This window comes from Eumetopias jubatus, unplaced genomic scaffold (genome assembly GCF_037043125.1).
Source record: "Eumetopias jubatus isolate StellerSeaLion01/CBP00866 unplaced genomic scaffold, mEumJub1_p1.0 scaffold_16, whole genome shotgun sequence".
Classification (NCBI taxonomy): Eukaryota; Metazoa; Chordata; class Mammalia; order Carnivora; family Otariidae; genus Eumetopias; species Eumetopias jubatus.
Window position 1 is genome coordinate 52919046 of NW_028274822.1, and position 15730 is coordinate 52934775.

Sequence of the window (15730 nt, forward strand, 5' to 3'; positions counted from 1 at the left end):
TGTCATAGATTGCGTTTATTCCTGGGATCTTTATTCTGTTCCATTGATCTATGTGTTTATTTTTGTGCCAGTACCATACTGTTTTGATTACTTCAGCTTTGTAGTATGTCTTAAAATCTGGTATTGTGATACCTCCAGCCTTATTGTTCCTTCCCAGGGTTGCTTTGGCTACTCCAGGTCTTCTGTGGTACCATTACAAATTTTAGTGTTATTTGTTGTAGTTTTGTGGAAAATGCTGTTGGTATTTTAGTAGGGAATGCATTGAATCTGTAAATTTCTTTGGGTATTATTGACATTTTAACGATATGAATTCTTCCACTTCATGGGCATGAAATATCTTTCCGTTTGTGTCATCTTTAATTTCTTTCATTAGTGTTTTATGGTTTCTGGAGTTTAGGTCTTTCATCTCTTTCATTAAGTTTATTTGTGTTTTAATCTTTTTGGTGCAGTTGTAAATGGTGCTTTTTAAATTTCTCTTTTATACTTTGTTATTACTACCAATTTCTGGGTATATCTTGCCACTTCACTGAATTTGTTTATTCTGGTTTTTCAGTGACATCTTTAGAAAGGAAGAAACTTCTTAATCTTACTTATATATAAACCACCACCATTTGTGTTCATAAAGGGACTTTTTCCTTGGAGGTGGGGAAGATGAGTTTATAACTTTGATTCTTCAGTAAGATAAGTGGCAGTAGGAGGACATTAGACTAAGCTTTATATTTTTCTTAGATAATATAATTTTTCTTTTAGGTTAATTGGACTCCTGAGATTAACAAAGAACACTTGCTACAGGGTCTGCTTCCTGATGTACAAGTACCAACGTCTGTGAAAGATATGCGTTATTGCCAGGTTTCATTCCAAGATGATCATGTGTCTTTGGAAAGTGCATTTACAGTAAGGTTTGTGAGCATATTATATTTTGAGGTATTTCAGAATTCGGCATATGATAACAAAAAGGCTTTTCTCCAAGGCCCACTAGTGAAAGTTGTTTTTAATGTAGAAAATAATTGCAATTTCTATGAAATATGGTAGGTTCATCGGTCTTTCACCTCTTTGGTTAAGTTCATTCCTAAGTATTTTATTCTTTTATATATCTTGTGCTTAATTGGCTCTCTGGTATCTGTGAGAACTAGAACTGTCATTAAAGGAAAGCCCTCCTAGTGCAGGCAGCAGTGAAAACACCTGTAAAATGACAGACATGAGAAACATAAAAGATAGAGTGTGATCAATGTGTTTACAGGGAATAATTCTTTCATTGCCTAGTGTTGATTTTTACACCTGCGTCCAAACAGACCTAATATGTATTACTGAAAGAAAAGGGAAAGACTTATATGAATATATATATATAAAAAAATCTTTCATCCTGGCCTGTCAGTTCCTTGCTCACCTGTCCCAGTAACTTCATTCACTTGAATTCTTCCATCCATTTTTATAGTATTTCCAGGCTCCATATTTGAGATAATTTTTTTTTTTGAGAGAGAGAGCATGCACGCAAGTCAGGGGGAGGGGCAGAGAGAGGGAGAGAGAGAATCCCAAGCAGGCTGCACACCCAGCGCAGAGCCCAATGTGGGGTTTGACCTCACAATCCCGAGATCATGACCCTCGCCGAAGTCAGGAGTTTGTCGCTCAACCAGCTGAGCCATCTGGGCGCCCCTGAGATAAAATTTTTAGATATACTACTCTCCACCCACAGCCAGATCTCTTGATGATGAGTTATTCTTACCCGCCTTTTCTTTCTCAGTTCTCTTGTCCTAATTCCCTTTAATCTAGCATAGATGCTATGATATAACACTTCTTTGCAAGCTGTCTTTCTTGGTTTCCATTTGGGTTAATAGTGTGATGTTCTATGAATTAAGGTATTTGGAGGAGTATTGTATTTAAGTTTTAGAAAACGAGTGTTAAATATATATGTTACTCTTTAGCATATTTTTCTCTACAATCAGTGGTATAACTAGAGCCTTTTAACTTGTTAACTCATTTCAGACCACTTCCTGATGAACCTAAACATCTAAAATGTGAGTTAAAAGGAGGAAAAACAGTACAGATGGGCCAAGAGCTCCAAGGAGAAATAGGTTAGTATGGTCTGTTTTTTCTTTAAAATACTTCTATAACATGTGCTTACATTTGTGTTTTGGCATATGTGATCTGAAAGGAAGCTTTGGTTTTATATACATTTATTGTTTTAAAAACCACTGTAGGAAAGATGGCTATATTTTCTGCCTAGGCTGACATAACTTTAAAAATCAGTTTGACAGGGGCGCCTGGGTGGCTCAGATGGTTAAGCGTCTGCCTTCAGTTCAGGTCATGATCTCAGGGTCCTGGGATTGAGCCCCACATTAGGCTCCCTGCTTGGCAGGGAGCCTGCTTCTCCCTCTCCTTCTACTGTTCCCCCGGCTTGTGCTCTCTCACTCTCTCTGTCAAATAAATAAAATCTTAAAAAAAAAAAAAAAATCAGTTTGGCAAAAATAGTTTCATGGGAAAATACTGGCTTCTGTTAGAAGTAATAATAGTTAATATTAAGAGTAAAGTAAATGTATCAATGGATTCATATCAAAAATCAATGGATTATTTTTCTTATATCTAGACTATTACATAATACTAAATTATTTTCTTCAAATTTTGATGGTAGAAAATCTGATTAACATCAACATCATGTTAAATATAAATATATAAATGTACTTAAGTAGATTATTGATTTTTTTTTGGTGCTGATTATAAAAGAAGCAAGTATGATTACTTTTTACAAAATAATACATAAGAGAACAAAGTTAGTGGTTTTCTAAGCATGATTTTAAGTGTATAAATGTATTTATAGATGTTTATATCTTTTATTAAAAGATAACAGTTTAATTTTAAGCTGTCCTTTTTTATATAGTTGTAATAGTTACAGATCAGTATGGAAATCAGATTCAGGCATTTTCACCAAGTTCTTTATCTGCCTTGGGAATTGCTGGGATTGGACTTGATAGCTCTCATTTGAAAACTACCTTTCAGGTATGGCTTCTTTTCATAGCAGTTGGCTTATACCATTGTTTTACAGTTAACAAAATTTGGGAAAAACAAAAATAACTAAAAGTTTGATTTTTGTGTTTACAATGCAAAATCATAAAAGGCATTATAAAGGTTTTGTAATGACAAACTTTGAACATACACAAAAAATAGAATAGCATAAATAATTGCCATGTTCCCATCACTCAGCCTCAATAATCGTCACTTTCACCTTTACCATATCATTTTGAAGCAAATTCCATACATTATATCATTTTATCCATAAATATTTTAATATGTATATAGAAGTAGTTTTTCATAATTAGTAAAATTTTGTGATGCTTACATCCTGCATTAAATAGGATGCTGGGGAAAAAAACTAATTGGGCAGGTTTGCAGCTGTGCAGTTAATTGAGATTATCTTGAAAAATAAGAACCGCAGTGGAATTATTTCAGTTTAAAAGAAGCAAGCAAACGTGATGTATTCTGCTTGGAGAGATCAAAGACAAATTTTGGGGAAATTTTCACTGTCTTTGCCTAGGCTGACATAACTTCAAAATCAGTTTGGACTGATTTCAGTTTGGACTGAACGTTTGACCCTCAAGGAACCTTCCAGGCCAGAGTAGATGAAAGAGGAGGAATTCTAAGGCCAAGTAAAGTTGAATCCATTTAGAGCACTTAATGCTTTTTTAAAACTCTTATTACCTTTAGAGCCTCCATTATAGTTTTTAACTTGACAAAGTAATCACAAGAATAGACTCTTTGTTGCCCTTTCTTACTGTAGTTTCTATTCTCACTAATATGTTCAACACAACTCAGTATATCTTAGGAGTGCTAAATAACTTTTCATGATGTTTTGTTTACTTTACAGAGATAACGTTTAGTGTTTGACTTTCAGGTTCTTCCATTATTTATTTTCACCCTATGTATATCCGAAATCAGAAGATAACCATGTTTCTGCTGTTATGCATGAACAACCTCTACTTTATGCATAGACACCCATACTCATTCAATAATTTCTCCTAAATTGTAACCTGCCTTCCTACAGTTTCAGTTTTCCCCATCTGTTAGGTTCCTATCAGCATGTTAACATGCTGTCATATCTTTCATCTTAAAAAACAAATTACCACTTCCCCCTCCCATACCAACCAGAGTGTCCTTTGGCCCTAATTCCCCGTCCATCTATTGCTCTATTTCTCTTCTTTCTGTAGTATATCTCCTTGGAAGAGTTGTACATAGTCAATTCCCGACCCCACGTCCTTTTCTGTCATTCTCAGGCAAGCCACTCTCATCATATTTTTTTTGCTCTGTTTCACCTGACCAAATACATTGTCAATTTTCCATTCTCATTTAATGCCACCTATCAGATCTATCAGCATTTTATACTATAAATTTAGACTTCCATTTCCTCAGTATGGCCTAAAATATCCTAAAGTATTTTACCGAAGCATAATCTCACACCTTTCTCCTCCCATAGCTCATTCTTCAGCCAAGGTGACTTGCTTTCTTCCTATTGTCATTTTACAAGAGATGTATGCTATCTTGACTCACTTTCAAACACTTTCCCCAGTCTCTACAGAAAGAAAATGGAGCCTTCTATTTTAAAACTATTTTTTAAAAAATAGTGGTTTGGTGGGGGGGGGTGGATAAAAAGTAGTTTTAATATGTCATCTCTTCAAATTATTTCTGCATTTACATAAATTTCCTGCTATTCTGAAGTACATTCCTTTGATAATTTCAGCATTAGACCTTAGAGAGTGCCTTTCAGAATTTTATATTTGATTCTGTTTGGACTCATCTACAATTTGTAAATGCATATACAAATTTCATTTTCAAGATTGGAAGTAAAACTGAGATAACTTCCAAGATGACTTAAAGAAGAAATCGTGTCTTCAAAAGGGCTATTGGTGTTTCACTAATAAATGTGGAATTCTAGGTTAGATTTTGCATATTTTCAGTTTTCAGTATGTTTTACCAATGAATATTTAATTTGTTTTCCAAAAATTGAAAAATTCTTTGCTCATTGGGATTTGGGTAGAAATTAATTTTAAATTATTTTTGCAATATCTTTGTACAGAAAATATTCTGCAAACAGTTGTTAGAGAATGTAAAGCATGAAATTTTAACTCTGATTTTTAAAATCTGATGGAATCGATTTGTACTCAGAAATTTAAGATGACAAAATTGTTAAGGGTAATTGTTAAAATGTGAATGGTATAAGTGCTTCTGCCAGTATGGAATTAGTTTTTATCATTAGATCACATTGTGGAAATTACAGGCTAGATTCCCATTAATAAGATGTGAACCAGAGATTGAGCAGTAACAAATCAAAGCCCGTACCTTCTTATCACCTTATAATGGGAAGAGTGGTAAGAAATGAGTGATAAGGAAAAAAATGGGTAATGGAAACAGTGCCATTATATAGGGTGGTCAGAGAAGACCCCTTTGATCATGGTATCCTATATGAGAGACCTAAAGAAAGGCCATGTAGATTGGTAAAGAATTTTGCAAACATCAGGAAAGAACAAGTGCAAAGGGTATAGGGCAAGCACTTGCTTTGCTGTTTGGGTAATAAAAAGGAGACTATGTAAATAAGAGGGAAATTAGGAAAAAATAAGGTAAAAGGACATAGCCAGAACCTTTTTAGAGCTCTCCCTCGCAAAAAAGAAATTCAGTTTCTCTTCTAAAGGAAATGAATTTCATAGTGTACCCGTATTAGTATGTGTGCAAGTTATTTGTCATTGTTCTATGCAGAAACATATCTATATGCACATGGGTAAGTGACATTTTTTTTTCTTTTTGAAAATTAAGCATAATATCCTATTTTTTCTTGATGTACTTTTCTTCACTAGGAAAATACACAAAGTATAAGTGTAAAAGGCATCAAGTTTATTCCAGGCCCTCCTGGAAATAAGGATCTTTGTTTTACTTGGCGTGAATTTTCTGACTTTATTCGAGTGCAGCTAATTTCTGGACCACCAGCAAAACTTCTTCTTATAGACTGGCCAGAATTAAAGGAGGTAAGTAACTATGCTTTGTTTGAAAGAATTTACTATCATATGTCTTATTACTTTGAGATTATCGGTGGATCAGAAAAGATATGTTTTATTGTTGAAGTAATAACAAATAGCAATAGTAATAAAAGGACAAAGTAATATTCTTAATAATTCATTAATTCATTACTTGTGTCCTCATTTGTTAAAAAATAGTGTAATTACATCATGATGAGCACTATGTAATGTACAGAACTGTTGAATCACTATGTTGTATACCTGAAATTAATACAACACTGTATGTTAATTTTACTGGAATGATTGACACCTTAAAAGTTTTATTACAGGGGCACCTGGGTGGCTCAGTCCGTCAAGCATCTGCCTTCAGCTCAGATCATCATCCCAGGGTCCTGGGATCAAGCCCCATGTCTGGCTCCCTGCTCAGTGGGGAGCCTGCTTCTCCCTCTCCCTCAGCCACTCCTCCTGCTTATGCGCTCTTTCTCTTTCTTTCAAATAAAATCTTTTAAACAATTTTAAAAAATTTATTATAGAAATTTTCAAACTTGTGTAAAAGTGAAAATAGCATAATGAACCCCAGGTTTCAACGGTTACTATTTTTTCCCAATTTTGTTTCATTGTTCTGTCTTACTGTCTTAAATGTTTTCTCTGGAGTTTGAAAAAGCATATTAGATATCAAGTAATTATATGCATATATACCTATGCAGGTAGTTAAATCTTAAATACTGATTTTGCAGATGTCTGTTAAGTATGTTGAGTTTTTACTAAATGTTTAGAATTCTGATTTTAAAACGTTTAGATTTTGGTATTCAGTTTTGGTCTAACGGAGCTTTACCTCTTGATATGATAGCTTACATTATTTTCTAAAGGAGAATGAGCTTATATCACCATGGTAATGGATGAAATTATAATGTTAAAGGAGCAGAACCTCTAAGAGAAGTTTATGTTACCTGTGCCTTAGTTTGAAATTGCCCTTTTTGATTTGTGAGTTTAAAATAAGATAAACAAGTGATGACAGTGAGCTTTAAAAAATTTTTTCTGTAATACTGTCTTGACTGAGAAATTTTACCAAAAAGCCAGTGCATTTATTTTTATCTGGGAGCATTTATACTACATAAGTTAATATATTCTTTGTGCCCAGTGATGTCAGTAAAGGATTTGTTGGTTTATTATGTTATGAAATAATTGTTTACTTTTGAGGTGGAAAAAATGTTGGCATGTTCATCTTTTAATATGAGTTTGTGTTGGGGAATGTAAAAAATAATGATAGCTTAACTCAAATTTCTTAGAAGATTAATTTGTAGATAGCATAGAAATCCAGAAGTTGTTAAAACAAACTGATTTCTCATTGTTAGAGATATCATTATATGTAGATAAGCCTGTAAAAGTAATAATTGAATATCTAATATTCCTAAAATTTCCTAATTAATTTTTTTTTTAAAGATTTTATTTATCTGACAGAAAGACACAGCGAGAGAAGAAACACAAGCAGGGGGAGTGGGGGAGGGAGAAGCAGGCTTCCTGCTGAGCAGGGAGCCTGATGCGGGGCTCGATCCCAGGGCCCTGGGATCATGACCTGAGCCGAAGGCAGACGCTTAATGACTGAGCCACCCAGGTGCCCCTCTTAATTAATTCTTGACCGACCTTCCCCCTAACAGGATCTGAAGTGGAAAAGGGGAACTGATTTAACACCTAACTGATAAATAGAAAAAAATACGTAAATGTTACATTAACATACACATTTATTTTCATTTAATCTTAACATGGTGTATTATTATCATTCTTATTTTATAAATGAAGAAACTGAAATCCTGAAACATTAAATTACATGCAAGTGCTAATGTAATGCCCTGGCAGAGGGCAGATTTGTATTTATAAACATTTGAGTTTGGATACTCTTTCCACTTTTTCCCAGATAATCTTATAAGAGCTTGGGCTACAGGTTATTTATTAAAGAATATTCTTTAAAAGTAGTTACTTTTTGATGGGTAGACAATGTGATTAAAAATAAAGTGCAGTGCAGTAAACAAAAGTACAAACAGTAAAGTTTGCATTTGGAAACGGCCATCGAGTTTTTAGATTTAGGCTTTTAATAAACTTTGGCAGATGCAATATAGGCAACTGTAGCCCTGTAAACTTTGTGATGGCCAAGCATTTTAACCAAACTAGTCTCAAGGATATCTTTTTAAAAAAATTAAGTCCTATCTGAAACACATTAATTTTTTTCCCACTCTTAGCAACCTCTTAACATTATTGTTGATAACCAGCTACCTCCAGTAAAGTGAGGGTTGGAGGAAGCAGAGGGAACATTATTGATAGGAGAGAGATGATAAATCAGCTTTACTTTATTGCTCGTCCATTCTCTCCCATCTTCTTTTCTTTTTTTTTTAACTTTTAAAATCTGACAGATTGGAACTTTATCAGGTTTCTTGCTAGACAATGTGTTTCCTTTGTTATGTTCAGTATTAATAGGTCAGCAGGCAAATTCCCAGAATCACACAAGCCTTACATAAAGGAGGGAAAAAGCAAGAGGTGTTTTAAACCAACTAGACAGTGTAGATTGTCTGCGACTAGTCCAGTTTAAGAAGCACTAGAAAGCTGTGCATTACTGCTTCATGGAGAGTGGCAGAGTGCTGACAATTCACAGAGGAGCTAAACTATAAACAGCCAATACTACATCTGAGAACCTCAGATAAGCTTTTACTTCCATCGAAGTCATTCTGATATATAACTTTTAGGAATGTGTTAGAAGCTAGTAATGTCAAATGTTTTTCCCCCCTTTATTATATTGTTAATAATTTCTATAAGAAGATCACTTGTAACAATATAATTGACTTTCAAAAGTTTATTTTAATTGATGAAAGAAGCCATTTTTGGGATGCCTGGGTGGCTCAGGCGGTTAAGTGTCTGCCTTCGTCTCAGGTCATGATCCCAGGGTCCTGGGATCGAGTCCCACATCGGACTCCCTGCTCAGCGGGGAGCCTGCTTCTCCCTCTGCCTGCCACTCCCCCTGCTTGTGCTCTCTCTCACTCGCTCTAATAAATAAATCTTAAAACCATTTTTTACTAGAACCAGAGATAAATTAAGTAATCATTTAGTAAATATACAGGTAGTAATTACATTGTTAGGCATGTTTGTTTTAGTGCTTCTTAAAATATTTTTATCTATTTTAGTCCATTCCAGTGATTAATGGAAGAGAACTACAGAATCCTCTCATTGTTCAACTTTGTGATCAGTGGGATAATCCAGCACCTGTATCACAGGTTAAGATAAGTCTCATGAAAGCTAACAATTTAAAGGTAAGTTTTAAATATCCTTTACATAATTTTCATCTACTTAAAATTTTGAGTTTCATTGTCATGGTAATGTTAGAAGTCATATTTTTAAAAATATAGTCTTATGTAACCTTTATTATTGCTTAGTTTAAATCAAAGATTTTTCATAATTATTTTGAGGAAGTAAAGTTTGTACATTGCAAGCAGTGTAACAGTTAGGGTCAACAATCTACAATTATGATTGAATGGTTATTATACAATACTAATAATATTTGGATTTCAGATTAGGATGAATAGATAACACCGAGAAGGTGAGTAAAGGCAAATATAATGACCTACAGTATGGGTTAAGGAACAGGTATTATTTGGGAAACTTACAAGCTAAGGGTAATCAAAAAGAGTCCTGTGAGTACCTGTCCTCTACATACCTTATGGAGAGCTAACAGGGCCTGGGCATAGCCACTAGACTTATACTGAGTTGTATTCTAGGGTATGGGGAAAGCATGAATATGGCCTTATCACATTTGGGGGCAAACAGTGCTTGATACCAAGAAGTTCAAGATTAGGTACTACCTGTTTACAGCAGCACTGGGATAGCCAGCTGTTCAGGTTCTAGTGGGGACTTTGGGTGCCTTGTACAGAGTTGGAGGACCTTCCTGTGAGGGGAAATGGGGGAAGCTGCCCACTGCAAAGTTGTATTTTGACACAGTTCCTCCTGTTGAAGGAAATTAATTTGTCCCAGTTAGGTTGTTAACAGGTAACACAGAATTCCTAGGGTTATATTCAGCTAGGCTTAAATATCTCTCTGCAAACATTTTATAATTTTAGTGGATGAAAATAGTTGATATTATGTAAATACACAGTTCTCTTAAAATTAATCTCTTAGTTCAGTAAGAATTCTAACAGGGATTTCCAGGACCTGACAAGTTGATCTTAAATGTCATATGGGAGATTAAAGTGCCAAGAATGGCTTGTGATCCACATGGTCTTGTTTTCATAGTAAAGTAATCAGGGTCAAAGGTCTCAAAGCCTATTAAAAAAAAGACTATGATATTGCTTGCTATACAACCTGAAATAGAAGCCTTGCTTCTCTGGCTTAGTAACAATTTATGACCCAGATGGAAGAAATACTTTGAAAAAGATGGGTTGAGAGACAGTGGATCAGAGGGTAAATGGGACAGGTACAAATACAGGAATTTATTCTGTCATTTTGATTACTCCTCATTTTTGCCTAACTATTGCTTTGTTTGCAAGAACTGTAATTACCTAATTTTTAGGCTCTATTAAGCAGAAATGGGAACTAGGGCTTAGGAAACAAATTCACTTTGTTCTTATTGTTTGCTTCTAGAAGAATTAAACTGATTATTTTCTACCACAAATAATAATAATCTAGTTTCTAGAGAAGCATTTGTAGAAGGCTGAGAGATTCTTCTAACCAGTGTTCGTACCACTGATTCTTAGTCATTTGAAAGTGAGCTTAGTTATCTCTAAGAGGGTCATACTGCAACAGAGATATAAGGAGCACATCTGAGTAAACTTAAAGAGAAAGATGAAATAATAATGGACGTGGTATTACGATGCCTTGACTTAAATGTATATTTATGTTTATTTCACCTGTGCCATTCCCCACAATCCCCAGTTTTAGAATATACCTTCAGTGTTTGTATAACCAAACTTCACTTGAAATATCAGTGTTATTGAAACAGTGAATTTTGAATTCTGCAACTTAATAACTGAAATACAATAAATTATAGTTTAATTGATGAAGATGAGTGATGATTGTCCTTTGGGTTATGTAATTACATATCACATTTCTACTAGTTCAGGTTAGGAAATTAAAGATTTTGGAAGTGTGTGCAAATATTTTTAAAATAGTAATGGAAGAAAAGAACATTGTAATAGAGGAAAAGAATTTGATCTCTAGTATTTTCTAATTAACTCTTTTGTTTTGTTTTTAGCTCACTCCTTCAAACCAACAGCATAAAACAGATGAAAGGGGCAGGGCTAATTTGGGAGTGTTCAGTGTTTATGCCCCTAGGTAAGAACCAAAAATTTGATAGTTATTAGTATTATAGAGATTGATTTTTCTTATTCCTTGCTGAAGTTAAGAGTAATAATTAGCCTTCTATTTAGTGTTAGAAGGTATAACTAAACAGTAGAGAGGTTTTTTAAATGAGCTAAGCTTTGTATAAACTGAGAATTTTTAAGTTATAACAATGTAATTTGAACCCTTTGTCTCTTTTTTCCCCCCTTGTTAGAGGAGAACATATGATGCAGGTTAGAGCCATCTATAACAAGAATATCATAGAAGGACCTATAATTAAGTTAATGATTCTCCCAGACCCTGAAAAACCAATTCGTCTCAATGTTAAATATGACAAAGATGCTTCCTTTTTAGCAGGGGGTATTTTCACTGGTGAGTAAGTCACAAATTTCAAATAAATTTGTAATGATAATTTTCTTTTTTCATTAATGGAGTAAATTATTTATCCTAGATGTTTAGCATGATAAAAAACCAAACCTGCAGTAGTCTTTTAAATGGCAAGGAAAGTACATTTGGCTTAGCTTTGTCTTCTTTCGTCTCTGTCCCTACATTCCCTTAATGGTCAAGAATGAACTGAAAGTTTCTTCATAAACTGAGAGCCTGTTGTGATTGAGTTTGTGATTGTTCATTCACTGGATTGTGAAGTTCTGCAAAAGAAACATGAACTGCTAAATGGCAAGAACTATGTGGGCTCTACTAAATAGGTTGTAATGTCATCTTCAAACAAATAGAACCAGGATTGTTTAAACTTAATTGGGATGAAAGTACATCACATCAGAATTTATGATTAAAGATATTTCAGAACAAAAAAAGTTTCCTAAATACCTGCTATGTCCAGGCACTATATTGGGCTCTTCGTTCCAATAATGTATATGACAATTTCCAGTGAGTTCTGTCTAATGCAGGAGACACTTAAGTAAGCAAATAATTTCAGTGGAACGCGGCAGGTGCCAAGTCAGTAGGAAATGGTATTTATTACAGGTAATTTTCTTGAAGACCTCTGTTTTCCTAAATGGATGCATTCCAATATGTAGTTATAAGCAATAGAAACAAGCAGACCAAGTGCTCGCTTCGGCAGCACATATACTAGAAACAAGCAGACCAAAAAATTTAGATTAGAAAATCATTTTTAATAAGTTACATATATACATAGCCTTTATACTCATAATTTTAAATCTGTTTTGGGAGATAAGACCTATTTCCCGTGATTAAAAAATTATATCCATCATATGGATGCCAAATGAATGATAAACATAAGGGAAATACTATATATAATAATAATTTAGCTGTTGTATGCTATTGAAAATCATAAGAGAAAATAAATACTGTATTCTTGGAATACATAAAGCATAAGGATTTATGACCAGTTGCCTTAACTCTAGGTTGCTGAGTATCCACAGTCTAACCTTTTGGTCTTGCCTAGTAGAACTTTTAGCATTGCAGACTGTGAAAATAAGACAAGGGACTAATAATAGCAAAGATGTATGTGTTAGATTTGTGGAGGAGATTTAGCACTAAAGAGAGTTGTCTGTCATGATTAGTACATTTTTATAGACAGATTATGGGGAATGCTGATTACCGAATGGTTTTGTTTTCTTCAGAATCTCATTATTAATATTTAAACAAGATGTACATTTTAAGACCTAGAATTATTTAACCAAATCTATTAAGTAAACCAGAAAATAATTTTTTATTCACCATGACAGATTTTATGATTACTGTTATTTCTGAAGATGACAGTATCATTAAAAATATTAATCCAGCACGTATTTCCATGAAAATGTGGCAGCTGTCTAACAGTGGGAACCGACCACCAGCAAATGTGAGTTCTGGAAAGCATTGTAGAAGTTTAAAAGTAGCTCTTACATTTAACTTAAAATTAAATGTAACTTAATGTAAAAATGCACTGTGTATATGCTGGAGAACTAGACAGTAGCCCACTTCATCACTTGAGATTTTAAAAATAGAATATATCTCAAAATTAAGTGTTGATGCCTTTGAAAAAGAGTAGCCGATATTGTGATATTTCTTAAACTTTTAAGATATTTTACACTTTAAAATCATCTAAAGGACAGTGGCACAGGGCAAAAAGCCGTAGAATACCACTAAGAGATAATATAGAAAATGAGATAGTAAAGAGATATGATTGATATACTTACAGGATAGAGAAGTGAGTGTAGAGTGGTGAGAACATTTTGAGGGTCTAAAGCAGCACAGTCCAATAGAAATATAATACAAGTCACACATGACATTTATATTTTTCTAGTAGCTACAGTAAAAATGTAAAAAGTAAAATTAATGTAGTTTTAACTTAACATCACATTACCATTTCAGCATGTATTCAGTATTTAAAATTAAATAAACACATAAAAGAAAGTAAAATCTCATTTTTGAGATTTTATGTTACCAATTCTTTGAAATTTCCTCTGTATTTTATGCTTGTACCACATCTCTTTTTAACCAGATATATTTCAAGTGCCCAGTAGCCACATGAAGCTATTCACTACCATGCTGGACAGTGTAGATCTAAAATAAATCTCAAATTGGAAACTAAAACATATCAGAGTGTCTTAATTTAACAGTGCCTTTCAGGATTTATGATTCATTTTAATTACGTGTTTAGGAAACTAGCTTCCTAAATTTATACTGTTTCATCAGGCTGCTATTACCTTAAAACTATGTCACCACCGTTGAGATCTATTGTGTGCCCTTTAATAATGGTATGTCTTTATGACTAATCACACTATCGAATCTTAAAATGTATTGTAAAGGTATAGACATATAACTGTATGTGTATGTATTTGTAAATCCAGATGTGATCTGTATTTGCATTTGGTGAAGGTAATATAAGGTTTTATCCTGAATATACTATGTTAAATGTGATTTCTCCCTCCCCACCTTCTCCCCTACTTCCCTTTCTAGGCAGAAACATTTAGTTGTAATAAAATAAAAGATAATGACAAGGAAGATGGCTGCTTCTACTTCAGGTATTTCCCAAATCATTTGATATTTTTATGCATAATTTGTTACAAAGTGATTTCAGCCTTGATGGTGTTTGTCTCCTCAACTTGGGGAAAGTAATTTATGACTGAAAAAATATTCGTATCTCTTAATTTTTCTTAGGAAGTATTTTGAGAAAATGTGTATTTTATTTGTAAGCTTTATAAAATGGTTTGGGGAAAGACTGTTTTGATAGTTATATTAGCTTTCAAAACTAGGAAAGCCATCTGAAAATAATTACATTATGTTGTCAGAGCACTTTATAATTATGTTATTATATAGGAGATTTCTGTAGTTCAAAATTTAATTGTTATGAAGTAAAACAGATTGAACTAGTTTTTTTATGGTTTTTAACTGTTACTTTGATTTGAATTTACTTGAATTGTTGCTTCTGCATTCTCGACCTCTACTTTGAAATATGAAAATTGGCTTTGAATAAACTATGTCCAATTTTTCTTTCATTTATTTTTAAATGAGAAATGTCCTTTTAACTTTTAGACTAAGTTTTGTTTCTTCAAATGTATTAGTCTCTTAAATCCTGTAGAAAACAAAAAGTGCAGTTATAAACATTGTTACAATAATACTATCATTTATGATCACCTGTGTATTAACCTTTATTGAGATCTTTGTTTCTCCATGTGGTTTCAGGTTATTGTCTGTTATTTCATTTTATTTTGTAGTATTTTCCTTGAACATTTCTTACAGGCCAGGTCTAGTGGTAATGAGTTCCCTTAGCTTTTGTTTTTCTGAGAATGTCTTAGTTTCCCTCTCACTTTTGAAGGACAGTTTTGCTGGCTATAGGATTCTTGGCTGAGGGTGTATATATATATATTTTTAAAGCATTTTGACTACATGGTCCATTGCCTTCTGGTCTCCAGACTTTCTGACGAGAAATCTGATCAGCTTCCGGAGAACCCCTTGTTTGTCATGATTAACTTCTCTCTCAATGCTCTCCATAATCTCTCTTTGTCTTTGGCTTTTGAAAGTTTGATAATAAGGTGTGTTGGTGTGTGTGTCTTTGAATTTATTTTACTTGGAATCCGTTGAGCATCTTCAATATTTATAGTCATGTCTTTCATGAAACTTGGGAAATTTTCAGTCATTCTTCAGATATACTCTCCTCCCCTGGTGAGAGGGGACACTTGCTGGTGTCCCAAAGGTCCCTGAGGTTCTATTGACTTTTATTCAGTCCTTTTTCCTTTCTGTTCCTCAGAGTATAATATCCATTATCTTCAGGTTCACGAATTCTTTCTTCTTCCTGCTCAAATCTGCCTTTGAATACCGGTACTGAAATTTTCACTTAAATTATTGTATTTTTCAGCTCCAGAATTTGTTTTTGGTTTCTTTTTAAGTTTTCTGTTTCTTTATTGATATTTCCATTTTTTCTCTACGTCACTTTTATTTTCTCCACA

The 15730-nt window shown here is 33.6% G+C and overlaps 1 protein-coding gene across 4 annotated transcripts in view; it reads left to right on the forward strand.

Annotated features, from left to right (window-relative positions):
• SMCHD1 (structural maintenance of chromosomes flexible hinge domain containing 1) overlaps positions 1-15730 on the forward strand; it is a 139226-nt gene that overhangs the window by 72808 nt on the left and 50688 nt on the right. For all 4 annotated transcript variants that reach the window (XM_028092350.2, XM_028092352.2, XM_028092351.2 and 1 more), the window contains exons 26-34: positions 751-899; positions 1984-2072; positions 2876-2994; positions 5841-6008; positions 9173-9298; positions 11233-11312; positions 11533-11690; positions 13025-13140; positions 14241-14305. In XM_028092350.2, coding sequence (XP_027948151.1) covers positions 751-899; positions 1984-2072; positions 2876-2994; positions 5841-6008; positions 9173-9298; positions 11233-11312; positions 11533-11690; positions 13025-13140; positions 14241-14305 — 1070 coding nt within the window. The remainder of the gene's footprint in view (positions 1-750; positions 900-1983; positions 2073-2875; positions 2995-5840; positions 6009-9172; positions 9299-11232; positions 11313-11532; positions 11691-13024; positions 13141-14240; positions 14306-15730) is intronic.